This window comes from Physeter macrocephalus, chromosome 13 (genome assembly GCF_002837175.3).
Source record: "Physeter macrocephalus isolate SW-GA chromosome 13, ASM283717v5, whole genome shotgun sequence".
Lineage (NCBI taxonomy): Eukaryota > Metazoa > Chordata > Mammalia > Artiodactyla > Physeteridae > Physeter > Physeter macrocephalus.
Genome location: NC_041226.1, coordinates 1,185,645 through 1,213,249, shown reverse-complemented (window position 1 = coordinate 1,213,249; position 27,605 = coordinate 1,185,645). Strand labels below are relative to the sequence as shown.

The window sequence follows — 27,605 nt, the reverse complement described above, 5'->3', positions numbered from 1 at the left end:
TGGCTGCATTGGGTCTTCGTTGCGACGTGCGGGCTTCTCATTGCGGTGGCTTCTCTTGTTGCGGAGCATGGCCTTCAGGTGCCGGGCTTTAGTAGTTGCGGCACGCCGGCTCAGTAGTTGTGGCTCATGGGCTCTAGAGTGCAGGCTCAGCAGCCATGGCGCGCGGACCTAGTTGCTCCGCGGCATGTGGGATCTTCCCAGACCAGGGCTCGAACCCGTGTCCCCTTCATTGGCAGGCAGATTCTTAACCACTGCACCACCAGGGAAGTCCCTATTTTTACTTTTTTATGGTGAACTTCGAAGCACATAAAGTTTTAATTTTTATGATATTTATGTCTTTTTTTCTCTTGTTGTACTGTCTCAGAAACCATTGCCTGATCCAAGGCCATGAAGACTTATGCCAGTGTTTTTTTCTAAGACTGACTTCTTACATATAGGCTCTTATATTGAGGTCTTTGATCCATTTTGAGTTAATTTCTATGTATCATGAGAAATAATGATGCAACTTGATTCTGTCGCATGTGGATATCCAGTTACCCTAGCAGATCACTGACTGTTGATGAGAAGGAGGAAGAGTCTGGTGGAGTAGGAAGCACTGGAGAGAGTGTGGTGGTGGGGGTGGTGACTGACTGCAACTTTGTTGCCCTAACATCATTTGTGGGTTATTCGTCTTTTTAAGATTTATGAGTTGTGGGACTTACCTGGTGGTTTAGTGGTTAAGACATTGCCTTCCAGTGTAGGGGATGCAGGTTTGATCCCTGGTAGGGGAGCTAAGATCCCACGTGCCTTGCAGCCATAAAAACCAAAACATAAAACAGAAGCAGGGGCTTCCCTGGTGGTGCGGTGGTTGAGAGTCCGCCTGCCGATGCAGGGGACGCGGGTTCGTGCCCTGGTCTGGGAGGATCCCACATGCCGCGGAGTGGCTGGGCCCGTGAGCCATGGCCGCTGGGCCTGCGCGTCCGGAGCCTGTGCTCCGCAACGGGAGAGGCTACAGCAGTGAGAGGCCCGTGTACCGCAAACAAACAAACAAACAGACAGACAAAAACAAAAAAAAACCCTTCATTGGCAGGCAGATTCTTAACCACTGCACCACCAGGGAAGTCCCTATTTTTACTTTTTTATGGTGAACTTCGAAGCACATAAAGTTTTAATTTTTATGATATTTATGTCTTTTTTTCTCTTGTTGTACTGTCTCAGAAACCATTGCCTGATCCAAGGCCATGAAGACTTATGCCAGTGTTTTTTTCTAAGACTGACTTCTTACATATAGGCTCTTATATTGAGGTCTTTGATCCATTTTGAGTTAATTTCTATGTATCATGAGAAATAATGATGCAACTTGATTCTGTCGCATGTGGATATCCAGTTACCCTAGCAGATCACTGACTGTTGATGAGAAGGAGGAAGAGTCTGGTGGAGTAGGAAGCACTGGAGAGAGTGTGGTGGTGGGGGTGGTGACTGACTGCAACTTTGTTGCCCTAACATCATTTGTGGGTTATTCGTCTTTTTAAGATTTATGAGTTGTGGGACTTACCTGGTGGTTTAGTGGTTAAGACATTGCCTTCCAGTGTAGGGGATGCAGGTTTGATCCCTGGTAGGGGAGCTAAGATCCCACGTGCCTTGCAGCCATAAAAACCAAAACATAAAACAGAAGCAGGGGCTTCCCTGGTGGTGCGGTGGTTGAGAGTCCGCCTGCCGATGCAGGGGACGCGGGTTCGTGCCCTGGTCTGGGAGGATCCCACATGCCGCGGAGTGGCTGGGCCCGTGAGCCATGGCCGCTGGGCCTGCGCGTCCGGAGCCTGTGCTCCGCAACGGGAGAGGCTACAGCAGTGAGAGGCCCGTGTACCGCAAACAAACAAACAGACAGACAAAAACAACAAAAAAAACCCAGAAGCAATGTTGTAACAAATTCAATAAAGACTTTAAAAGTGGTCCACATCAGGGGTTTCCCTGGTGGCGCAGTGGTTAAGAATTCACCTGCCAGTGCAGGGGACGTGGGTTTGAGCCCTGGTCCGGGAAGATCCCACATGCTGCAAAGCTACTAAGCCTGTGGGCCACAACTACTGAAGCCTGCGCTCTAGAGCCCGTGAGCCACAACTACTGAGCCCGCGTGCCTAGAGCCTGTGCTCCGCAACGAGAGAAGCCACCACGACAAGAAGCCCGCACACCACAACGAAGAGTAGCCCCTGCTCGCCGCAACTAGAGAAAGCCCGTGCGCAGCAACGAGGACCCAATACAGCCAAAAATAAATAAATAAAATAAAAAATGTTAAAATAAATAAAAATGGTCCATGGTCCACATCAAAAAAAATCTTTAAAAAAAAAGATTTATGAGTTGTAAGAGTTCTTTGTGAACTCTGAATATATAACACAAATTTTAGTGGATGTATGATTTTCACATATTTTCTCCCTTTCGGTGGGTTGTCTTTTTACTTTCTTTATGATGTCCTTTGAAACAGAAATTTTTAATTTTGTTGATGTCCGATTTATCTATTTTTTCTTTTGTTGCTTTTGATATATTTAAGATGGCTTTTCATAATCCAAGTTCACAAAGATTTTTTAAAATAGACTTATTTTTTAGAGGAGTTTTCAATTCATAGCACCCTTGAGCAGGAGGTACAGAAAGTTCCCATGTGCCCTCTCCCCCACACGTGCATGGTCTTCCCGTCATCAGCACCCTACCAGAGGGGGGCTTTTTTTTTTATAAGGGAAGAACCTGTATTGACACATCATTGTCCCCAAAGTCCATAGTTTACATTAGGGGTCACTCTTGGTGTTCTGTAGGTTTGGACAAATGTACAATGACATGTATCCACATTACAGTCTCACATAGAGTAGTTTCACTGCCGTGCAAGTCCTTTGTGATCCACCTGTTCACCCCTTCCTCTCCGCATATGCTAGGGACCTGCTGATCTGTTCACTGTCTCCACAGTTGTGCCTTTTCCAGAACGCCATATGGTTGGGATCATACAGTGTGTAGCCTTTTCAGATGGGCTTTCCCTGAGTCACGTGCAATTAAGGTTCCTCCATGCTCCTCCATGGCTGATAGCTGATTTCTTTATGTCGCTGATTACTATTCCACTGTCTGGATGACAGTGGACTCAGCCATTCCACCAATGAAGGACAGCTTGGTTGCTTCCAAGTTTTGGCAGTTGTGAATAAACATGTGTGTGCAGGTTTTTGTGTGGATATAAAATTTCAGCTCCTTTTGGTAAATTCCAAGGAGTGCAATTGCTGGGTTGTTTGGTGGGGGGTATGTTTAGTAAGAAACTGCTAAACTGTCTTCCGAAGTGGCTGCACCAGTCTGCGTTCCCACCGACAGTGAATGAGCGTTCCTGCGGCTCCACACCCTCAGCAGCGTTTGGTGTTGTCAGTGTTCTGGATTTGGACCCTTCTCATAGGGGTGGAGTGGTATCTCATTGTTTTACTTTGCATTTCCCTAAAGACCATGTGATGTTGAACATCTTTTTTTTTTTTTTTTTGGTGGTACGCGGGGCCTCTCACTGTTGTGGCCTCTCCCGTTGCGGAGCACAGGCTCCGGACGCGCAGGCTCAGCGGCCATGGCTCACGGGCCCAGCCGCTCCGCGGCATGTGGGATCTTCCCGGACCGGGGCACGAACCCGGTTCCCCTGCATCGGCAGGCGGATTCTCAACCACTGCGCCACCAGGGAAGCCTGGATAGTAGTCTTTTATCAGAGATGTCTTTTGTAAATTTTTCCTCCCAGTCTGTGGCTTATTGTCTTATTCTCTTGACAGTGTCTTTCACAGAGCAGAGGGGTTTAATTTTAGTGAAGTCCAGCTTATCAATTCTAATTTTAGTAAAGTCCAGCTTATCAATTCTTTCTTTCATGGATCATGCCTTGTTATTTTGCTAAAAAGTCATTGCCAAACCCAAGGTCATCTAGATTTTCTCCTATATTATCTTTTAGGAATTTTACAGGTTTTTGTTTTTGTTTTTGTTTTTTTGACCACGTTGTGTGTCATGTGGGATCTTAGTTCCCCGACCAGGGGTCAAACCCGCACCCCCTGCATTGGAAGCATGGAGTCGTAACCACTGGACTGCCAGGGAATTCCCTTACAGTTACGCATTTTACACTCAGGTCTATGATCCAGTTTGAGTTGACTCTTGTGAAAGGCGTAAGGTCTTATCTGTATCTTGATTCTTTTTTTTTTTTTTTTTTTTGTATGTGGATGTCCAGTAGTTAAGTACCATTTGTTGAAGCCTTTTTTTTTTTTGCTCCATTGCAGTTCACTCCTTTGTTTAAAGATCATTTGACTTCATGTATGTAAGTCTATTTCTGGTTTCTGTATTCTGTGCCGTTGATCTATTTATTCTTTCTCCAATACCATACTGTCTTGGTTATTGTAGATTTATAGTAACTTGAGTTGTGTCAGTTCTCTGACTTTGTTCTTGTCCTTAAGGTCACAAAGATTTAGTCCTATATTTTCTTCTAAGAGTTTTATGTAGGTCTGTCATACGGTAGGTCTATGATCCGTTTTATGTTTTGTGGAGATATAAGGTATAACAGGATCCTGTTGTTCCTGCATCATTTGTTGAAAAAGGTTGTTTTTTTTTTCCAGTCGAATTGTTTTGGCCCCCTGGTATAAAATCACCTGGCTTTAAATGTAACAGTATTTCAAGATTATTTAGTCTTCTCTCTGTCTCTTTCATATCCATTTGAAGTTTAGGATCAGTTTATCAATTTCTGCAAAAAAGGCAGCTGGGATTTTGATACGGATTATGTTGAATCTGTAGATCAGTTTGAGGAGAACTGCCATGTTAACAAATGGCAAAATATGAAGTTTTCCAATGCATGAACATGGGATGTCTTTCCATTTTTTTAGATCTTTAGTTTCTTTCAACACTGTTTTATAGTTTTCAGAGTAGAAGTTTGAACTTCTTCTGTTAAATTTATTCTGAGTATTTTATTTTTTAATTCAATTATAAATAGAGTTGATTTTACAATTATTTTTGTGTTCATAGCAGTCTATAGATAAACAGATTTTTGTATATTGATCTTGTACCATGTAACTTTGCTGAACCTGTTTATTAGTTCGAATAGTATTTTTTTGGATTTTCTGTGTATATGTCTTCTGCAAACCTTTTTTGGGGGGCTGGGGGGGCGGCAGTGCCATGCAGCATGCGGGATCTTAGTTCCCCCACCAGGGATGGAACCCGTGCTCCATGCACTGGGAGCCTGGGGTCTTAACCACTGGACTGCCAGGGAAGTCCCTGCAAACCATTATTTTTCTTAAAGATTATTACATGTAGGTTTTATACGTGTAGAAGGTGATTTAGGAAAGCATCCTCCACTCCAAGCCTGGTGCAAAGTCTATAGCTCCTGGGATTTGGCAGGTGTTAAAATCATCTCCTGGCCCAGTGAGCTAATTGCTCTGGCCATTCTGCCCTGGTCTTACTGTCTTGAAAGATCTGAGATGAAATCCACCTGCTTTTCATTCTGTTTTAGATTATTATTGTCTAAAGAAAGTACCCTAGTCCTAGGATCCTCTGTTACACCACCACCCCATTTACAGATGGGCGCTAGGATTCTGGATGGTCTCGTCTCTGCCTTTCTCTCCGAACTCTCTGTCCTCTTTCTGTTGGTGCTGCACCCACAGGCCAAGTTTCCTTCCTCCCTGGAACCTTTGCAGGTGGACTCTTCTCTTGCCTTCTAGTTGTGCCTCCGTCATTCACTCCAGACCAGGTCAGGTTTCTTTTGATGTGGCTTTTTAAAAAAATTTACATTTTTGGCTGCGTTGGGTCTTTGTTGCTGCACGTGGGCTTTCTCTAGTTGCGGCGAGCGGGGGCTGCTCTTGGTTGTGGTGTACGGGCTTCTCATTGCAGTGGCTTCTCTTGTTGTGGAGCACAGGCTGTAGGCGCGTGGGCTTCAGTAGTTGTGGCTCGTGGGCTCAGTAGTTGTAGCTCTCAGACTCTAGAGCGCAGGCTCAGTAGTTGTGGCGCACGGACCCAGTTGCTCCGCGGCATGTGGGATCTTCCCGGACCAGGGCTCGAACCCGTGTCCCCTGCAGGCTGTAGGCGCGTGGGCTTCAGTAGTTGTGGCTCGTGGGCTCAGTAGTTGTAGCTCTCAGACTCTAGAGCGCAGGCTCAGTAGTTGTGGCGCACGGACCCAGTTGCTCCGCGGCATGTGGGATCTTCCCGGACCAGGGCTCGAACCCGTGTCCCCTGCATTGGCAGGCAGATTCTTAACCACTGCGCCACCAGGGAAGCCCTTGCTGCGGCTCCTGATATGCATGTTATACACACTTCTCTCCCATTTGGCCCACTTCTCTCCCATTTGGCCCACTTCTCAGTTGTAATTTTCCTTTTGTTAGCTTGCTGGAGCAGTACCTGTTTACTGCTTGTCTGGAAGCTCAGGCAAGCACAGGTCGTGTTTTGTCCACTGTGTTGTCCACACTGTGCGGTATCTAGCATGTAGTAACAGATGCCTAACAAGTATATATGTTTTAGTTATTGAGGCAAGGTGATTCAGAAGTAGTGTCTCAGTGCTTGGATGTTTGTTTATGCTGCTCATATTGTTTAGCCATTAGCTCACCTAGCGTCCATAAATGCTTAGGGGTTTTGGCAATGCTAATCATAAATGACAATATCGTTTTGTAATAAGAATGCTTGGCAGGTATGTTTGGTATGTTGGCTTCAGTAATAATTCTTTTTTTAGTTTGGTTACACTGCCTTTTATTGGTATTCTATTTTTGTGTATCTGATTTGGTTTTGGTAAAAATTTTTTCAACTCAAGCTCTTGGGGAAAGCTAACTAGATCATAAAATAGTAACGGGACACAGACGCTTTCACCTAAATTAGGATTTCCAGTAAAGCCAACGTTACTATTTGGAGGCAAGGCTTTGGAAGACATTCAGGTGAGGTCAGTTCTCCTTTATTTCAAAGGACTTTGGTTACTTGGACTAAGTGCTGTGTGAGACTGGGCTCAGTGGTTCCGTGCTGTGCCAGAAATAGTTTTTGTTGCTAGAAAAATTAGTAGTGACAGAGATTAAATATATAAGAAGAAAAGCTGGGCTTCCCCCTGCTTCTGAAATTTTGTTTTACTAATGAAGTGGGATAAAAAGAATATGGGAAGATGGGGAAATTAAAGTATTCCTTTTGTAAAATGTCCATTGTTGCTACAAGATCTTCCTGTATTGTGAAGTTCTTATAAGAATAGGCAGTGGAGATTTTCAGACTTTCCATGTTTGCCTGAGGGTAATTTGTAGCTGTTGTGTGCCCTCGTTTGTTGTTTTACTGTCGGTCACCGCCACGAGATGATCCCCACGCAGAAGGTGTTCGTAGATGGACTAGACCTCATTTGCATGTGGAAGGCCCGGTGTGTTTCAGAGGTGACCTCCCCCCTTCTGTTAAGAGCATGCACTTACAGGTCACACTGTGTGGTTGAGACAGAAGACTTTGTGGGTTTATCCAGTGGCAGTCGCGGCCGCTGCGGCCGAGCTCTGTCCTCCTGGCTCCTCGGGTGTGTGTGGCGCTGGCCGGCGTGTCCAGGGCAGGGCAGGTGCTGCGCGTCTGTGCCTCTGGTTTCTCAGGAGCGGGTGAGCTTCCCCAGCAGAGAGCTTTAGAGCTCGGTAGGATGGCCGTGGGAGAAGGGCCAGGAGACGGAGAGTTAATTCTTCGGTGTGTGTGTGCACGGTTGAGTTGACTTCCAGCTGTGACTGATTTCCAGGGGACTGAGAGCGCAGAGCTCAGAAGACAGGCTGGGTTTTTGGACTTCAGAATTGCAGCCTTGCTCACAGACGGGCTTGTATGGTGTCCAGTGACAGGAGAGTCCTTGTATGGTAGCTCCTGGTTCTCGAAGTTGGTGAAAACATGGGAAGGTGAAGTGACGTTGCTGCGATGACAGATTTTTTAAAAGACATAGGATTATTAAAGGCTGAAAGCAGCTCTCTGTGGCTGTCATGTGGGTTGAATTTTATTTGATCACAAAATGAATGGTTCTGATACAAAATATAAATGACCTGAGTTTAGTATTTATTTTAGAAAAATATGTAAAGCCATAGCCCCAGAAAATTATTGGTTTAAAATCGGATTTGAATTTTGGTAAATGATTGCTCTTTAATGGTATCAATCTGGTGTGACTCATATGTCTCCTAAAATCTGACAAGCATATAATAAACGATCAATTAGTAAATAATCACTTCATTGTCAGACTTCTCTTTTATTGGTAATATATTTGGATAAAAAATAAAGCAATATAATGTGATATTATGACATTATGGCTGTTAAAGTAGTTCTGTAAACTGAAACTTTTGCAACTTTTAAATAGGAACCTGCTGTTTTATTAAAACTGTTAGAGACTATTGCTTTGTATAACAATTTTTTGGGACAAGTTATTTTTGGATCTCAGGAAAAGAGAAACATGATTAACATTTGTGTATGATAGTCTAGGCTTGGAGAGAATTACAGGTTATTAAACAAGAACTTGAAAAAAGTAAAGATTTTTGAGAAGAGAAGGAATAAAGGAAGACGCAAAACTAGGAAAGAAGGAGGAAATACTGCTTTATTTAAATTTTAAATCATTTAAAAAATATTGTCTTAAGAGGAGAAGTGCTAGAAGTTTAGTGATGGTCTTCTTGTTGTTTTTAAAGTATTCTACATTAACAGTTATCTGGGGAGAAGTGGTATTTTGGGGTCACTTATACATAGATACAGAAATAATTGGTAATACCAAATTGAAAGTTGAATTGAATGTGCAGAAACGGTCCAGATCTGCATGTGACAGTCTGTTCACACTGTGATAAGCTTCTCACTAGCTTTTTAATTGAAAAGTAGTGCATGCGCCTTCTTAATAACAGTATTTCAGGCAACACAGAAGGGCCCTTATTGCCTCCTCTTTGCAGGCAGCGCCTTCAGCAGATTCACAGTCCAGTGTGCTGACTACAACATGTATTTCTTGTTCGAATAGCACAGTGTCCTTGAAAATCTGTTCCATTCATTACTGTACTGTTCTTTTTGCTGTTTTTATGGTAAGTTTGTATTAAAATGCTTTTGAAGATAGTTACACGTTCTTTTTGTAGAGAGAGAGAGATTATTTATAACTAAGTCATACGGTTGTGTCTCACTGTACACACTGGAGCATGTGTTCATTCTTATTATGAACAACTGGTACCGGGTGGCAGTGCTAGGCTGGCTGGTAAAAGGGAAGGTGGGTTAGTCTGCAGTGCTGTAGGGTAACTCTTCAGAGAACAGTTAGTGTGGCGTGGCCTCTTCGCCAGGAGCGCTACCAGTGAGCTTTCTTAATAGGAGGCAGATGTCATGCCAGAGGTAAAGATCGTTTCCAGGTTTGGAGTTAAAAACAAAGCTCACATGGAACTTTAAAATAATTATTGGAGAAAAGTATTTTATGATTGTGTCAGATATTAAAGTCTCAGATCTCCTTGTGCTGTGGGCGACATGTAAGGAGTGACGATTCTAAAACCATGCCGGTCGGCTTTTTAAGAACATTTGGCCGCGCAGACTGGGCGCTGGGAACAGGGTGTTTAAAACCAACCAAGATCAAGAGAAGCTAACGTCAGGATTAAAAAATAAATAAAAGGTTGGAGGATTATTTTGCACCTGATGTTCAGGTGGGCAGTCGCACTTAATTCCATCTCCTAGCTGGAAAAAAGGCTTCTCTCAGACTTAGGTCCTTCTGTCTCCTCTTGATGTCAGTCACTCATATCTACAAGTATTTATGGAATGTCCCCATTTTGTAATTGAATGAACGATAGGAAAGAGATCTTCATCTAGGTCTCGTTTCCTTTTGTAACGTTTATTAATCTTTGACGTTAATCAACTCTCACTTGCTACAGGACCTGGACGACCCCCTCGCTGTGTTGTACCTGGCAGGCTTGGTCAGATGCAGGACTCTTTACTCACTTGAAATGAGCTTTTCCACATTTCCAAGACTAGCAGAGTCCATAAACACCACTCTTCGCTCCCGCGCCCGGCACCCCTCCTCTGTGTGGGGCCCTGAGGGGCCCCCGCTGCTCCTCACCTGGGGGCTGCGTGCGTTTGCTCTGCCCAGGTGGCTGTGTGAACGAGACCCGGGACAGGTGGCCTGGCCGTTTTATGACGGTTCAGTGACTGTCTCACATCCCACCTAAGGTAAAAGTAAAATCATGACACCGTTAGTGAGCAGATAAAGAATTAAGACATTCTGTTATTTTCTTCATGGAAAGTGTTTAGTGATTATACACATACTTTGTTTGTTAGATTTGGGTGTCTGACAGATAAACAGTTTATTACCATTTTAATGTCAGATTGCGACTCCTTAAAAAATGCAACTAGGTTGTCATAATTTGTGCATCTTTGTTCAACGTGTAGAACTCAATGTAAGTATTTAATAGATACTGAACAATTTATGTACAGAAAATTGCCTTTTAATTGATAAAATAGAACATTGAAAGTTAAGGGAATTAACCTGGAAAAGAAGTGGAATATTTTTTAGGAAGTACAAAAACTTTATTGCCTGGGCCTCCCTGGTGGCGCAGTGGTTGAGAGTCCGCCTGCCGACGCGGGGGACGCGGGTTCGCGCCCCGGTCCGGGAAGATCCCACGTGCCGCGGAGCGGCTGGGCCCGTGAGCCGTGGCCGCTGAGCCTGCGCGTCCGGAGCCCGTGCCCCGCGACGGGAGAGGCCACAACAGTGAGAGGCCCGCGTACCGCAAAACAAACAAACAAACAAAACTTTATTGCCTTACTCTCAGGTGCTTTATTTCATGTGCTTGAGCGTCCCTGTTTTATGCCCCAACTTTTATTGTGGAAAATTCCAAAGGTGCACAAAAATAGAATACCCAGCTTCACCAGCTGTAAGTTTTATTTCCTCTCTGCTCTTCCACCCCCAGACTATTGTGAAGCACATCCCAGACATCAGATAATTTCACCCACCACCATTTCAGTTTGTTTCTCTAAGTGATAATCAAGCCCCCGTTTTTAGACAACACATGGAAAGACCTAGTGTTTAGCTGTCGTGTTCTCGTCTGGGTGAGAGCCCAGTACTAACAACCTCACATCAGCTAGGTACCTCGCGAGAAGATGAAGTCGTTCTAGAAGCTACGGACACACCGGTGGCTCCGGGTCAGGAGGCCCCCGTGCAGCTGCTGTTGCAGAGTCCGGCAGCTCCTTCCTTTTGGCCCCAGTTCTCCCTGCCCTCCACAAGGGGGCAGACAGAGGAAGAGAAAAGTGAGATTTAAACGAACCTGGTTTGAGTTTCACTTTTGTTCAGCAATTAAGTGCAGTCACAGAACATTTCTGGAGTGATTTTTCAGAAACAAGCAATGGCTTCTTTTCTGAAAGAACTCTTGGTGCCCCTTCTTGCTCTTCAGACACAAAATAACATTAGATATTTTAAAAGGGGGTTAAACAAAAATCTTTTAAAAAAATTTCCATAGCGTTGCCTTTAATTTTATCTGTTAATGATTTGGGCTTTAATGGACGTGTAGAATTTGAACTTATATCTAACTTTTGCAAACCATAGTTTGGATAACTTGCTGAAATTTCTCATTGGGTGATGAGGATGGTCTAGCTCAGGGGTCCCCAGCCTTTTTGGCACTGGGGACCGGTTTCGTGGAAGACGGTTTTTCCACAGGCGGGACGGGGTGTGTGTCGGGCGGTGATGTGAGCGACAGCGGGGTGTGTGTGTGGGGGGGTGTGTGCGTGTGTGATGGGGACGGCAGATGAAGCTTCACGTGCTCGCCCGCCGCTCACCTTCTACCGTGCGGCCCGTTTCCGGTCCTCGGCCCGGGGGTTGGGGACCGCTGGTCTCGCTGATGTATTTCTGTTGGGCATTTGATGAGCGTGGAGGGGGCTTAACGCCGTCTGTGCCCAGACAGCTTTCTCCTTTCCTGAATCCTCAGTTACCGCGTCCGTGTCCCTGAATGAGTTACGTTCGCAAACACCTGCAGGTGTGTTTTGTGGTCACTCTGTTCTGGTGGAAGCGGCTCGACGGTGAGCACCTGAGCATCGTGGGCGTTGCCTTTAGCCCGGGGTGGAGTTTTACGTAAAGTGGTAACTGTCTCTGGGTGCAGTTGAATACTCTGATGTTTGGAAGTTCTTCGGTAGGGTGTGTACTTGCTCTTCCCGTTCTCTCTTTTGTTTCCCGGCAAGTGTATTTCTTTTGGGAAAACGCTGTTTTTCCAAGCAGACTGTATGAGACTCACCTTTTGTATAAGTGGTCTTAGCTGCCGTAAGATATTGGGGGACACGATGGGATCAACATGTAGACATTGGTTCTTTTCTTCCATGAGTTTTGGCATCTGTTTGGCGTTAGTGTTTCTCCTCCCGTTGCCAGCACTCAGATCACCTGCGCTCAGGCTTTATGAACCCCTGCGGCGGGACATATAATTATGATGAAACCGTTATCTACACTCCTCTAGCATTCTTTTTTTCAGCACTTAATGCCTTTTATTCCTTAGCTTCAGGCGTGAATTATGTAGCATATGTGAAGAGGCTTAAACTGTCTCCGTTACATTCTTTCTGCATGGCTCCGTTATATTTAGGATATACTTACATTTTAGACAAAGTCGGAATGTTCTTGTGGTTGACCTTGACCCCAGCTAACTGGGCAGACATTATATAGCCATGTTTGAGTCCTCGCAAAATGTGCTCCTGAAGCCCACGGAGTCCTGGCGGGAGGCGCTTCTGGACGGCAGGGTCATGGAGCTTTTCTTTACCGTAAGTCCTGCTCTCCCTCGCCACAGGGAAGCCACGGCAAAGTGCCACGGGAAGAACGCGTGCTTTTGCATTTTTTTTAAGTAAATCAAGACAGATTGCTTTTCTCCTCCAAAGCCTTCTCTCCTGATCAGTATATTTGCTTAAACAAAGATCATATAGAAACGTTTTTGCCGATTTATTAAAATGTCATATAATTATGAAGGGTTTAACGTCGTAGAGCTCAAGCTTTTTGGTCTCAGGACCTCTTTACACTCTTAAAAATCATCGAGGACCCCGAAGGGCTTTTGTTTCTGTGGGTTATAGCTATTAGTGTTTACCATGTTAAAAATTCAAACTGAGAACTTTAAAGAATAATTTATTAATTCACTTAAAACTAGCAATACCGAACCACTCCATATTAACATAAATAACATTTCAGTGAACAAATAGCTATGTTTTTTAAAACAAGCAGACGGAAAGTTTAGGGAGAAGAGTGGCACCGTTGACATTTTTGCAGAGCTCGCCAACGTCTGGCGTCACAGAAGACAGCCAGGCCCTCTCATGCGCTGCTGCGTTCGCTCAGTTGCAGTGTTAACGGGCACGTAGAACGTGGGTGTGTGACGGTAGGAATGGAAAAGGTAAACACTGCCGTGGTGGTATTATGAGGGTAGTTTTGACCTTACAGACAACCTGACGGGGTGTCAGGAACCTTTGGGGATCCCTGGGCCTTTGAGAAGTGCACTTTTTGTGTACTGATGAGCAGCCATGGGTTAAGTCGGTGTTACTGAGTAACAGTTCATTTCAGCTGTAACTTTCAGTAGTCCTGTTTATTGTTTACTAAACATCAAGAAGTTAGGAGTGTGCCCCCATGTTTGCCCAAGAGGACCCACCAGCGTAATAGTCAAAAGCTGGGGAAAATATGGAAAATACGTGTGTGTGTGTAGTATGTGTGTGTGTTTTGGATACAGGTTTGCAGATGTAGGGCAAGCACACAAGTTAGGTATAATGACCGGGGCAAAAGTCCAAATAAAGACCAATGAAAAAGAAAAAGCTATTTTGCCAAATCCCAGCCATTAATTATAGTTTACCTTTTCATGTGTTTTAAAGGTACTGTTCACTAGCCTTACAAATTTCACCCCTAGGTGTACATAAAAATATTTTTCTATAGAAATGTTCAGACTGAGTATTACCTTGCATTTTCTTCTTTAAATCCGAGAAATGATGGCTAAAAACGTTATCAGTATCAAAGATAATTGTAACTACATTTTAACATTCTGTTGCCCGCCTCTGGCAGAAATTGTTTTGATGTGTATCCAAGTTCAGTTTTCTGTGTTATTCATTTGACTGAAATTGGATCCCGTTCCAGCAGTTTTTGAAAAGGTGAAAAACTTGCTGGCAGTGCTGGAAACGGCTCCCCCGTCTGAACAGCTGTCTGGACGCAGTGGACAGCTGCTCCTGTCAGCTGTGAACCTCCACATGCAAATAACTTCTGCATCTGAAAGTTAACCCCTTTTCACCTTGTTACTTTAACAGTTTTGTGTTTGTGGCCTGTTACTTTCATGTATGCCCTTTATGAACAATTTTAATTTTGTTATTTGTTAGAAAAATGTCAGTGACTGATCTTTTTATTTCATTCATTTTTTTTAAGTTTATTTTCAATTATGTGAATTCATTGCCTCTTTGAAGCAGTTTTCCACCGCATGTCACTTTTCCTCTAGGTTTGAATCGCTGCACTTAGGTGTACTCTTTCGTGGCCTTGAGACCCAGATGTGACCCGTCTGGGTTCAGGAGACCTTAGATGGCCTTCTGCCCCCTGCAAGTTGACAAGCTTCTCCAGTTTTCTTTTTTCCATTAGGTGTTGGAGAAACCACTCTCCTTAGTTTTTCCTTTTTGACATATTCTTCCTGATCTCATTTATGGTCTCTTCGTACTCTGCTCGTTGGATAAATACTGGTGTTCCTATCTCAGTTCTCAGCTTTGCTGACTGTGTACGTGTTCCTTGGGCTTCTTTTTCCACTCATAGCTTACCGAGCGCCACTTCTGCACCAAGGACTCCTCGTCTGTATTCAGCACAGGCTGCTCCTGCGTCCCAGAGCCTCGTAATCCTCGCGCCGGGCGCTTTAACCTGGATGCCCCAAGTCGTCTCGGGTTCAGTGTGTTCCCATAGAACTCAGAGTCTTACTAACGTACTTCTCTTTATCCCTTGTCCGTATTTCTTGCCTTGCTTCTCCAGTCGCCTCGCTGGGTCTCCTCCGCTAGACTTTGCTTTTCTTTACCCCTCTGCTCTTCCCTGTTCAGGTGGTGAATTCAGGTTTTAACTTGTGTAACATAGTTCAGATACGGTAGAATTCTTTTGTAATGGAAGAAGAGCAAGCGTCTACCATGTTACATAAGAATCAACCATTGATTTATCATGTGTTTTATAGGGTTCATATTTTAGGAAACATAAGTATGCCCAGTAAAGTCAGGCTCTGAGGACAGTTTCTTATTTTTATTTTATTTAATTACATAATCCATGTTGGCTATTTCTTTTGCTTCCTCATGTCTGGACCAGGATCGAGCAACCATTTGGCTGTGTGGGTGGAGAAGCAGCCCTCTGTGGTCCCAGGTTGCGTTGTCTCTGTCATGTTTAAATGTTGATAAGGTTAAAAAAACACGGTGACAGAAATGTGGTTACAGTTTTCAGATAAGGAACTTCAGAATAAGCTGTGTTCAGAAGTTCTTGAATAGAATGGATATATGCATTTGTGATTGTACTTTAAATTTACTATATATAAAACTTAGAATGTATTTTGAAAAACCCTTGTGTCGTTCTAGACCAGGGACTGGCCGGGTAGAACGTTAGGCTTTGCAGGTCATTAGTTCTCTGAGGCAGCTTCAGCTCTGCCCTCCCAGTACCAGCAGTTACAGCAAAACTTCACTGACGGCCGTTAACACGTGAATGTTGTATAATTTTCACATGTCTTGAAATATTATTCTTTGGTTTTGTTTTTCCCAACCACATAAAGAGGTAAAAACCATTCTTACCTCACAGGCCACACAAAAGCAGGCAGGAGGCCAGGTCTGGCCTGTGGGCTGTGGTTTGACAACCCCTTTTCTAAACCCCTTTCAGCATGTCAGTAGATAAATTAACTTTGTAACTTAACAGCGAGTTTTTAATATTTTAAATTTCTTAGAACCTTAAGAAGTTCAGGAATTAAAGATTAATGGAATCAACCAGTGAATTAAGGGTTTATGAGTATTCACCGTGTCCCCGCACTGTACCCGTGAATAGGTGGGAAACATCCTAGCTTCAGGTAATTTATAAGTGATTTGCAGAGTCAGAGTGAAATAACCTGACACAGATAGAGCATAAATGTTTAACTTGTGTGACACTCAGCACGGAGATTTGTGTAGGGAGAGAGGGGCTGGAAAAGTCAAATCCTTGTGGAAAGTAGAAAGTGGCCACAGTAAATGTGGTGGATTAAGATAAACAATTACCTGTGATTTCTCTGCTAAAAATATTTTCCTTGGCTGTTTTAATTTTGTAAGTCTGAGAATATTAATGACACTGTAAAATTAGGGAGCAGTATTTTGGGAGTGTTTCCTTCATCAGAACACTGTATGCCAGGTGTTTCACCTCAGTATTCAGCATTGAAATAAATTCTACATGAGGTTTAAAGTGAATTTAAATATAATTTAAGTAAAATTTAAAAAATTAATTAACAGCAATGATATAGGATAAAATGAGATTCACATAAATTGTAGGCAATATCAGAGTTGATGAAAGACCATGTTACTATATCGTTTGAATGAGTGAATTTCTAGGGATTGAGGGGCATGTTGGTTTTGCGAGTGTTTAACTGTCTGCTTCCAGCGAAGCAGCATCTATATGCTCTTGCCCGAACTTTGCTAACTTTAGCAAGAAGCTGCAGAGAGGCATAGTTAGCATAATACAGATGATTGTCGTTGCTGCTGTTTTTAGAAGAAGCAGTATGTCTGACTGGCTGGCATCTGTTTCTCTCTTTGTCATAACACGCCGGAGACAGTTCAGATTTCAAAATGTAGGTAGCTCTCCACTGACAGTTAATTGGTCTGTTTAAAGTCATGGCCTATAACATAAAATGGACTGAGGGACAATTTTCAAATTTAGTTTAACTCGGGAATTAGTTTTCTAGAAATGCTCAGCTACAGTGAATTTTTCTCTCACCTCGTTTGGCACGATAGACACGTGACCGTTAACAAAAGAATTTATGTTTATGGATTAGCGATTCTTTCTAACAGGTACATCGAAAAATCAGAGAAGATTCCGACATGGCACAAGACTCCCTGCAGTGCCTCGCCCAGTTAGCTTCTCTTCACGGACCCATCTTCCCCGACGAAGGGTCCCAAGTGGATTATCTCGCACACTTCATTGAGGGCTTACTGAATACCATCAATGGGTAGGTATCCTGGCCCTTAGAACCAAAAAGGAGCTTCGGTTCTTCTTCATGATTAACAGTGGAGGAAAAAAGAAACTAGCGATTCCCCCGCTTTTATATTTTAGAGTAGAGTTACATGTGTCCGTTGAAATGAGTGCACAGAGACGTGCCTTTGAAAATGAGTGGCTGCATGTTTGGAAACGAGTTACCTCTCTGCTCCACTTAACGCTGATGCTCATGCCTTGGGTTGTAGAATTGAGATAGAAGATTCTGAAGCCGTGGGGATCTCCAGCATCATCAGCAACCTGATAACTGTGTTCCCTCGCAACGTCTTAACCGCCATTCCAAGCGAGCTCTTCTCGTCCTTTGTGAGCTGCCTGACACACCTCACGTGCTCTTTCGGGCGCAGTGCTGCACTGGAGGAGGTGGTGAGTGGCTCCGACTGAACCGCGCTGTCTCGCAGGGGGACCTGCTCTGCCTCTGAAGCGTGTCTCATGGCCACTAATTGTTTGAAAGGAGCGCGTGTTTGTTTATATGTGCAAATCATTTGGCAATCTGTGCTTGGGAACATGACTTCTTAAAAATTTGTGGAAAATCACTTTAGTAGACTAAATTTTATTTGTCTCAAGATTTTATTTTATTTTTTATTTTTGGCTGCATTGGGTCTTCGTGGCTGCGCGCGGGCTTTCTCTAGTTGTGGCGAGCGGGGGCTGCTCTGTGTTGCGGTGCGCGGGCTTCTCCTTGCGGTGGCTTCTCTTGTTGAGGAACACGGGCTCTAGGTGCACGGGCTCGGTAGTCATGGCTCGCGGGCTCTAGAGCGCAGGCTCGGTAGCTGTGGCGCGCGGGCTTATCTGCTCTGCAGCATGTGGGATCCTCTTGGACCGGGGCTTGAACCGAGTCGCCTGCATTGGCAGACGGATCCTTAACCGCTGTGCCACCAGGGAAGTCCCCGGTCTCAGGATTTTAAGTTGAGATAATTTAGTACCTGAAAGTAGGAAATGGAATGAAATGTTTTTATTAAAAACTATGTTGAAAGCCATTTTAATAATAAACTCTAAGTTCAGGGGGTGCCAGGAACTTTATGGTATGGTTGTGATTGTGTATAATTTTAAGTGTTTTTTGAGAATTTAAAAATCTTGGGCTTATCTGGAAATTATGTAAATATAATTTGGTTCAAATAATTGTAACCCTGCTTATTTTGATTCATGTTTTTTTTTGGTGCTATGGTTTTAATAATATATCTTGGTAAATTTTAATTTGCATTAAAATTAAGACCAATTACTGTAGTAAAGATGTTTTTTGGTACAGATTTTTAAATGCTTATCTTCCACATTTTATATTTAATTTGGAAAACTTGTACTAAACTCCTTGACAACACAGCTGTGTTTGTAACAGTTCCTGGGAAGAGCTACGTTAATCTTGGGAAGTAATTGATTTTTTCCCTACCAAGTAGTTATTAAATTGTTGAAACTGATTTTTTTTAATGAAATGTAGATCCTTTTCAGAGATTGTAAGGGTAAAAAAGAATATTTGTAGACCTCTGATAAAATTTCATGTAGAGTGCCAGCGGTTGTTTTGTTGGGGGTTTGGCCAAACGTGTGGGAGTGATTTGTGCCCCTTCAGAGGTGTCGGAGCACGAAGAACTCGGGAATGACGGTGTTCACAACAGTGGGCGCCCCAGTGGTTTGACGGGGAAGGAACCAGGCCGGGAAGTTATTTATGTGTTGGAAAGCGTAGGTCATGGAGGAATAGAAGTTTACGGCCTCATGTGTGAGGTCTGAATTTCTAGGGAGAAAAATTATGTACTAAGCATGGAAATAGAGGGAAATTTTAAGTATTTAAGCTGTACTCAAACTCTTTTCACATGATCACAAATTCTGAATCACTCGGGTTTCACGTAACATCCCCCTTTCCCCCACCCCCTCCCCCTTGGTTAAACGGCACGTTGATCACATGTTTAGAAACACAGCTGCCTTTTATTATAGTTTGTTTGTGGGTTAAGGATGCTTCTAGAGGAATTGCTGGAAGATTTGTAACCTTCTTGGCTTGCAGATTTGAGGTTCAGAATTTATTTATTTTGCCTAGGGGACTGGAAAACAACTTTTCTGCCGAGGTTTGACCTAGAAGTATTGGGACACAGGGAGCCTGGACGCGCTTTCAGAGAGTAGACGTTTAATTGTGCTTCACAGGGAGGCATGCACTGTACCTAATGGGCTTCATTCAGGAAAAGGGCTACTTCTTTTCCTTTCTTTTAATCGGTCTATTTCTTTTAATCTGTTTATGACGTTTAAAAAACGGTGTTAGAAACAATTGGTTACCCATTGAAAAAGGCAGAGGAAAAAGATTTGTCTGATGCTTTTGCATGACTCATAGCAGCCAGATTGGCGAGGGTTGGTGAAGTTGAGGGCTAACGGGGGTCCCTGCACCGTGAGTTACCAGAAGACTGAGCGAGTCCTAAATGTATCTCAGCCGCGTGGGGTTTTCGTTCTGTCTGTGTGAGCTGGGGGCGGGGCCTGGGGAGTGGGCGGCGGGCGGCGAGGCGCAGGGACAGACCCGGCCCGGCCGCGGTGGAGCTTCTGGGACACAGGCCAGGGCACCTCGTGCACGATACATAGTTGCTGACCTGAGATGGCAAAAGGTATAAAGAAATGAGCTTATACGTAAAAATCGGAAAGTTGAGGCATACTAAGAAAAACTGAGAAGGATCATGAACTTTTGAGGGAGACACTGTGGCGTGAGCCAGAAGTAGTCCTCAGCTGCAGGGCCTTGGGCAGGTTGCTTCACCTTCTGTGCGCATGTTTCCTTGGGGTGTAGTTAGGATACTGGTCTCTTCTGATGTTTCGTGGGGTGGATTAACAATGTGAAAGTGCCCCTACGGTGTGCACAATACAATGTGGAATTATAATGATACAAATGAACCTTTATAATGGGCTTTACTAACAGCCTGTATTATGTGTACTGTCCTTTGAGTAAGACCAGTTCTTGAGTTTTGGTGTTTCATGCAGATCAGTAATTTTATTTGTTTGTTTATTTTAAAAAATGTTATCTTTTGTGATTTGCTCTCAAATTATATCTCTTTTTTAAAATACAAATTTATTTATTTATTTATTTATTTTTGGCTGTGTGAAAAAGATTTGTCTGATGCTTTTGCATGACTCATAGCAGCCAGATTGGCGAGGGTTGGTGAAGTTGAGGGCTAACGGGGGTCCCTGCACCGTGAGTTACCAGAAGACTGAGCGAGTCCTAAATGTATCTCAGCCGCGTGGGGTTTTCGTTCTGTCTGTGTGAGCTGGGGGCGGGGCCTGGGGAGTGGGCGGCGGGCGGCGAGGCGCAGGGACAGACCCGGCCCGGCCGCGGTGGAGCTTCTGGGACACAGGCCAGGGCACCTCGTGCACGATACATAGTTGCTGACCTGAGATGGCAAAAGGTATAAAGAAATGAGCTTATACGTAAAAATCGGAAAGTTGAGGCATACTAAGAAAAACTGAGAAGGATCATGAACTTTTGAGGGAGACACTGTGGCGTGAGCCAGAAGTAGTCCTCAGCTGCAGGGCCTTGGGCAGGTTGCTTCACCTTCTGTGCGCATGTTTCCTTGGGGTGTAGTTAGGATACTGGTCTCTTCTGATGTTTCGTGGGGTGGATTAACAATGTGAAAGTGCCCCTACGGTGTGCACAATACAATGTGGAATTATAATGATACAAATGAACCTTTATAATGGGCTTTACTAACAGCCTGTATTATGTGTACTGTCCTTTGAGTAAGACCAGTTCTTGAGTTTTGGTGTTTCATGCAGATCAGTAATTTTATTTGTTTGTTTATTTTAAAAAATGTTATCTTTTGTGATTTGCTCTCAAATTATATCTCTTTTTTAAAATACAAATTTATTTATTTATTTATTTATTTTTGGCTGTGTTGGGTCTTCGTTGCTGTGCGTGGGCTTCTCATTGCAGTGGCTTCTCTTGTGGTGGAGCGTGGGCTTCAGTAGTTGCAGCACGCGGGCTCAGTAGTCGTGGCACATGGGCTTAGTTGCTCCGTGGCATGTGGGATCTTCCCAGACCAGGGCTCGAACCCGTGTCCCCCGCATTGGCAGGCAGATTCTTAACCACTGCGCCACCAGGAAAGCCCCAAATCAATAATTTTAATATTAGGTTTTTAAAAACAACTTTAATCTTGTGAAATGTTTCGTTTTTCTTTAATATTGAAAGTTTCTTTTCCCAATAGGAAAACGGATTCAGCAAAACACTGTTTTTTTTTTAGTTGGGCTCAGGAAGGAAGGTTTTATTTTTATTTTTTTGATTTTTAAAATGTATGTATTTATTAACATCTTTATTGGAGTATAATTGCTTTACAGTGGTGTGTTAGCTTCTGCTTTATAACAAAGTGAATCAGCTATACATATACATACATCTCCATATCTCCTCCCTCTTGCGTCTCCCTCCCACCCTCCCTATCCCACCCCTCTAGGGGTTCACAGAGCACCCAGCTGATCTCCCTGTGCTATGTGGCTGCTTCCCACTAGCTAGCTGTTTTACATTTGGTAGTGTATATATGTCCATGCCACTCTCTCACTTCGTCCCAGCTTACCCTTCTCCCTCCCCGTGTCCTCAAGTCCAACCTCTACGTCTGCATCTTTATTCCTGTCCTGCCCCTAGGTTCATCAGAACCATTTTTTTTTTAAGATTCCATATATATGTGTTAGCATACGGTATTTGTTTTTCTCTCTCTGACTTCGCTCTGTATGACAGACTCTAGGCCCATCCACCTCACTACAAATGACTCTGTTTCGTTTCTTTTTATGGCTGAGTAATACTCCATTGTATATATGTGCCACATCTTCTTTATCCATTCATCTGTCTATGGCCACTTAGGTTGCTTCCATGTCCTGCCTATTGTAGATAGTCCTGCAATGAACATCGTGGTACCCAGCAATACACTTTTGTTTTACTATGGTATTTTTTCAAAAGTATATTTATTTAGGAATACATATAGATTGTCTCTTGTTTTAGGAATTCATGTGTTAGATGGTGATTATGTTGCTGTAGCAAGAAGAAAAGAAAAGCAACTTCTTGGGAAGAAAGATTCTTGATACTAACATGTATTCTTGAGCTATGTCCTTGTTTGGTGGCTGTAGCGTGTGTATGAAGAGAGGCTGTTATTTATGACTGCCCGCAACTTGCAGTGAACTGAAAGTCTCTGCTCAAAAAGAGCAACTCCAGTCTTCAGCCACCTTATTCTGTTGGCTGTTAAAATTTCTTGGTGGTACTGGAGGCTTCCTGAAGCCAAGAATTTTTTCGTTGCACCTGAGAAATCAGATTTTTGTCTCTTGCTAGACTGGAAAGGTGAGATGGATTATAAGATGAAATTATTGCCTTAAAAATTAAAATCCTGACAAAATAATTGCTCATATTATTATGTCAACTATTTTATAAAATGTTTATAATACTAGTATATGCATTTGAATTGATTCAGTGAAATATGAAGAGAATATGGCTTGAACTCTAGACTCTCATTTGTTTCTTGGTTTCTTTTGTCGGTTAAGTTCAGCCCCCAGTAGGTTCATCAGCCAGAAGCCACATAACATGTTAACTGAACAGAGCAACCATCATGGTCCTTAAACTCTGAAGAGTGTGTGTGTGTGTGTGTGTGTGTGTGTGTGTGTGTGTGTGTGTGTGTGTGTGTGTGTGTGTACGTGCGCGTGGGGGCTGTGGGTTGGATATGTAAGGGAGGTGGGAGGTGATGGTAGTAAACTTTACAAAGGAAGAACTTCACATATAATTTTAGTACATTTGTTCCCTAACCTCAAGACCAGCAGGACAAGGTAGAAGAAGAAGAATCTTGATAAAGTTGTTGGGAGGTCCATTATAGATGTACTGCAGTAAAATAATTTTGCAGTTCCTTAGGTGAGTGAGTGCATTTAAAGTTCAGCATTCTTAACTCAAAATCTAGTTTCTCCAGCTCGATGGATAATTACTCTGTGGAGAGGAGGTGTGGTGAAAGAAATGCATTGAAGCCAGGTTACAAATGGAGAGGTGGGAAGCAGGAATTCGGGGGTATTTCAGGGATAAGAGGGAATAACTTACTGTCTGGAATGGTGATGTCAGTACAACACAAATGTGTGGTCGACCCTGCACCTTAACTCCCGGGGGAAGAGATGGTTTGAGAAGCCGTGCCAACCTCCCTACCCAGCATTCTGCTGGCCGGGGAGGAATGAATGGTTGATAGTCCAGAGGGCGACACAGCTGTCCAGCTGTGCTGTGTGCACTCATTTCCTCTGCTTGCTGATCAGAGAAGAATTAAATGAGATGCATGAGTAGCCTTGCACATTTCAAGTATGCTTCTTTTTAACCCTAACAGTACCTTTACCTCTGTTCAGGATATTTGAAAGAAAATTGGTTACTATTACAACTTCAATACAGATTCTAATTAAAAGAAATCCTTAAAATAATTTCCATGTTTCATTTAATTCTGGTTGGATCGTAATTTTGCCATGCAGTGTTTCCTACCTTGTATATGAGTCAGCCCTGATTTTTCAGTCTGCTTCCAGTCCTAGCACAGAACCAGTGTTTGTTTCACAGAATTCTTGCACTTGAGATAGAATGTAGTGGATTTAGATTAAAGCTTATTTATTATCATAACTGTGGTTTCATATAGTAACCTTTGTATTGCTTACAAGACTGGCATTAGAGACATAACCAGATCAAATGGGCCAGGGTTTTGAAAATGGGCGCTGGAATGAGGGGGAAGAAGAGATGGCCCTCCTCCCTCAGGTGAGGCAGGTCAGTCCCCGCTGTGCCAGCCCCTGGGAGTACTGCTGGGTCAGTTCAGTTCCGTGAATGTTTGCCCATCACCTACCAGGTGCCAGGGACTGTGTTTGATGAATATACGTTCTTCAGCATTAAGAATTTGGAAATACATATATGTTTGCAAAAGGAAAAAGTTACGTTAATCTAGGAGTGTAACATTTAAAAACTCTCTGAAAATTACACCTCGGACTCTTGGTGTTTTTGTGGGGAGTCGATTTTTTTTTTTTTAGGTGATCTATTTTTAGGATTCTTCTAACAGCTGCAGTGCTTGCCCACTAAATCAGTTTCTCTTGGGGGATTTCAGAAGCCAGGAATACTGTCAGCTGCATAGGTAGTCTGGAGTCAAATTAATTCTGGGCTGTAAGGACCGGCTAGGGGAAAAAAATGAGAGAATGAATTAATTTCTTTTGCATTTGACATTCAAAGACTTCTAAATTCTTTTTAAAATGGAGCGCTCATGATCTGTTTGTGACATTTCTGCGATTTTTCTCTGTATTGCCATTGTTGCTTTATATGATGCTACAGTAGGAAAGAATATTTATAGCAGATGAATAGCAGCATAAACTATTATAATTCAGTCTTTAATCTTTCATATGCCCTTTCTTATTGTTTTACACCGTGCAGTACATGTATTATTTGACCTGTCATTGGACTTGGGGGTTATGGCAATGCCTGTAAATTTTAAACTTACTGTGAAATATTCTGTTCACATAAAGTAAAAACTTTATATATATATAAACATTTGTAAAGAATAATAAAATGAACAACTGTGTGCCAGCCATGAAGATTAAGAAACAGTATATTGATAGGACCTTTTCCCCCTCCGTTTACCTGGAGTTTCCCCCTCTGTTGTTATAAGCACGGTTTATGTTGTGCAGACTTATTTCTGCCAGTTGATTTTGTATCATGTTTGCAAATGAGTGCTGCCAGGGAACCCCTGGCTGGTGCTGTTGGCTTCTTGCCCACCCTCTGGGACCTCTGACTGTTCAGTTTGCTTTCGTTCCCAAGTCCTTATGAGAACGGTAGAGCAGCCCCAGGCTCTAAATACGGAACACAGAGTTAAACAGGGTTATTCCTCAGAAATGAAACATTCCATGTGAGAGCTAACACACCTACCTTATTGCAATTTTTATGTCTGTGAATCATAATGCTTTTCTTTTTTGTTAATAAATAAATAAATACATTTATTATTATTATTATTATTTTTTTTTTTTGGCTGCGTTGGGTCTTTTTTGGCTGCGTTGGGTCCTCGTTGCTGCGCGCGGGCTTTCTCTAGTTGCCACGGGCTTTCTCTAGTTGCGGCGAGCGGGGGCTACTCTTTGTTGCGGTGCACGGGCTTCTCATTGCAGTGGCTTCTCTTGTTGCAGAGCACGGGCTCTAGGTGCACGGGCTTCAGTAGTTGTGGCTCGTGGGCTCAGTAGTTGTGGCTCGTGGGCTCTAGAGCGCAGGCTCCGTAGTTGTGGCTCACGGGCTTAGTTGCTCCGCGGCATGTGGGATCTTCGCAGACCAGGGCTCGAACCCGTGTCCCCTGCATTGGCAGGCGGACTCTTAACCACTGTGCCACCAGGGAAGTCCCTATGAATCATAAGGCTTTTCTTAACTGACTCATGTAACTTATGTTTACATATGAAGATAGCACTCATGGTCAAAGAAAGAGCTTTCCAATTTCCTGGAAATGATTTGGAGTTGTCACGTTGGTTATTTGCTGTTTATAGAAAAAAAGCTGTTGGAGTTCTTTGCAGCATAAGAGATATTAGAACTACTCTAGCACAGGATTTATCATGTATAGTTTTACAGTATCTAACGTTAGGGACACATGCACACACTTAATTTTTTTAGAGCAGTTTTAGATTCACAGCAAAATTGAGTGAAAATACAGAGTGCCCACCCCTGCCCCAGTACACCCAGCCCCCCACCATCAGCATCCCTACCAGAGAGTGCACGTGTTACACCTGATGAACCTGCACCAACGCCGTCATCACCCCGAGCCCATGGTCTGCATCAGAGTTCACTCTCTGTGTTGTACACTCTGTGGGTTTGGGCAAATGTGCAGGGCGTGTAGCCACCATTACAGTCTCGTGCAGGCTGGTGTCGCTGCCCGGAAAATCCCCTGAGCTCTGCTCTTCACGCCCCCACCCAGCCCCTGGCAGCCACGGATCCTTTTACTGTCTCCGTAGTTTGGCCTTTTCCAAAATGTCGTATAGTTGGAATCGTACAGTAATGTTAGATTTTAATCTGAAGTTCACATCACTGTTAACAGGCGGAGTAGATCCACATACTGAAAGTTGTCTTTTCCAAGCTTCATTTGCCAGCATGTCAGAGACAAAATGAACTGCTGCTTCTATGTGTCCAAATAGTCACCAGACGCAAAAGCAGATTTCTTTCTGCGGCTGAAGCGCTTCAGGTTCACCCCTGGTACACTCGCAGGTTAATTATGGGCATTGACATGTCAGTGCTGGTAGCACGTTTTGGTTACCTTCTCCACCCTCCGTTCCCAAATGGGGGAAAGTGGAGTCAAATAGCCTCCTAAGCTCTGCGCCCCTCTCCAAAGCCCTCCTGGCAGCAGGCCCGAGACACCCCAGGCACGAGCAGAGTGTCTGGCTTGGGCCCTCGTCATCTTGGGGCACGTGCTCCGGCTTGGCGGCTGGGTCTTGGCCAGAGGGGCTGTGGAGCAGGGCCAAGGTATTAGGAAAAACCACTCGGCTGCGTTTCAGTTCTCTGTGATTAGACTGAAAGATCTAGCTGCCAATTGTCATCAGCCAAATTCTCACACTTTGCCTGATGAGTTACTTGTATTGGTTTCCAAGTGGAACAGAGGCCCTGTACAAGTTTGCAGTTCTTACTTTAAATCACCATCCAGTAAGTAGGGGCTCTGATGGTCCGCTGTGATCTTGTGTTTTGTCTAATATTAGGGCTCTATGGGAGAAATTATGGAATGCTCTTCCAATAATAAAAGGCTTATAAGGCTTTTCCATTTTATTTGTACTTTTCTGTATCTGCATGATTAAACCATGATAAGCATGCATTGTATATGTGCTAAGGAACAACAGAAAGAGTTCTTAGAAATGCCCTGCTGCTTCCTTCTGAGCGGTGGGGTCAGAGGATGCTGTTCCTCTTAAGATATGTTACCGGTCTGTTTATTTTGGCAACATAAACTGTTAAGACTTAACAAATGATTTCTGCAAAGCACATGCTTTAAGTATGCAGAAACGGTCTTATTCATCTCCTGCTCCAGTACTTAGCTGGTATTAGTGATTTCTGCTGCAGGAACACACCAGCTGCTGCTGCGACCAGATGGGCACTTACCTGGCCTTTTGTTTAAAATTTTTTTAACATCTTTATTGGAGTATAATTGCTTTACAATGGTGTGTTAACTTCTGCTTTATAACGGAGTGAATCAGCTATACATATACATACATCCCCATATCTCCTCCCTCCCTCCCTATCCCACCCCTCTAGGGGGTCAAGGAGCACCCATCTGATCTCCCTGTGCTATGTGGCTGCTTCCCACTAGCTAGCTGTTTTACATTTGGTAGTGTATATATGTCCATGCCACTCTCTCACTTCGTCCCAGCTTACCCTTCTCCCTCCCCGTGTCCTCAAGTCCAACCTCTACGTCTGCGTCTTTATTCCTGTCCTGCCCCTAGGTTCATTAGAACCTTTTTTTTTTTTTTTTTGCGGTACGCGGGCCTCTCACTGTTGTGGCCTCTCCCGTTGCGGAGCACAGGCTCCGGTCGCACAGGCTCAGTG

At 43.7% G+C, this 27,605-nt stretch overlaps 1 protein-coding gene across 1 annotated transcript in view; it reads left to right on the top strand.

The window, feature by feature from the left end:
* XPO4 (exportin 4) overlaps positions 1–27,605 on the top strand; it is a 90,321-nt gene that overhangs the window by 25,343 nt on the left and 37,373 nt on the right. The window contains exons 6-8 of the mRNA XM_055089613.1: positions 12,560–12,672; positions 16,915–17,072; positions 17,305–17,479. Coding sequence (XP_054945588.1) covers positions 12,560–12,672; positions 16,915–17,072; positions 17,305–17,479 — 446 coding nt within the window. The remainder of the gene's footprint in view (positions 1–12,559; positions 12,673–16,914; positions 17,073–17,304; positions 17,480–27,605) is intronic.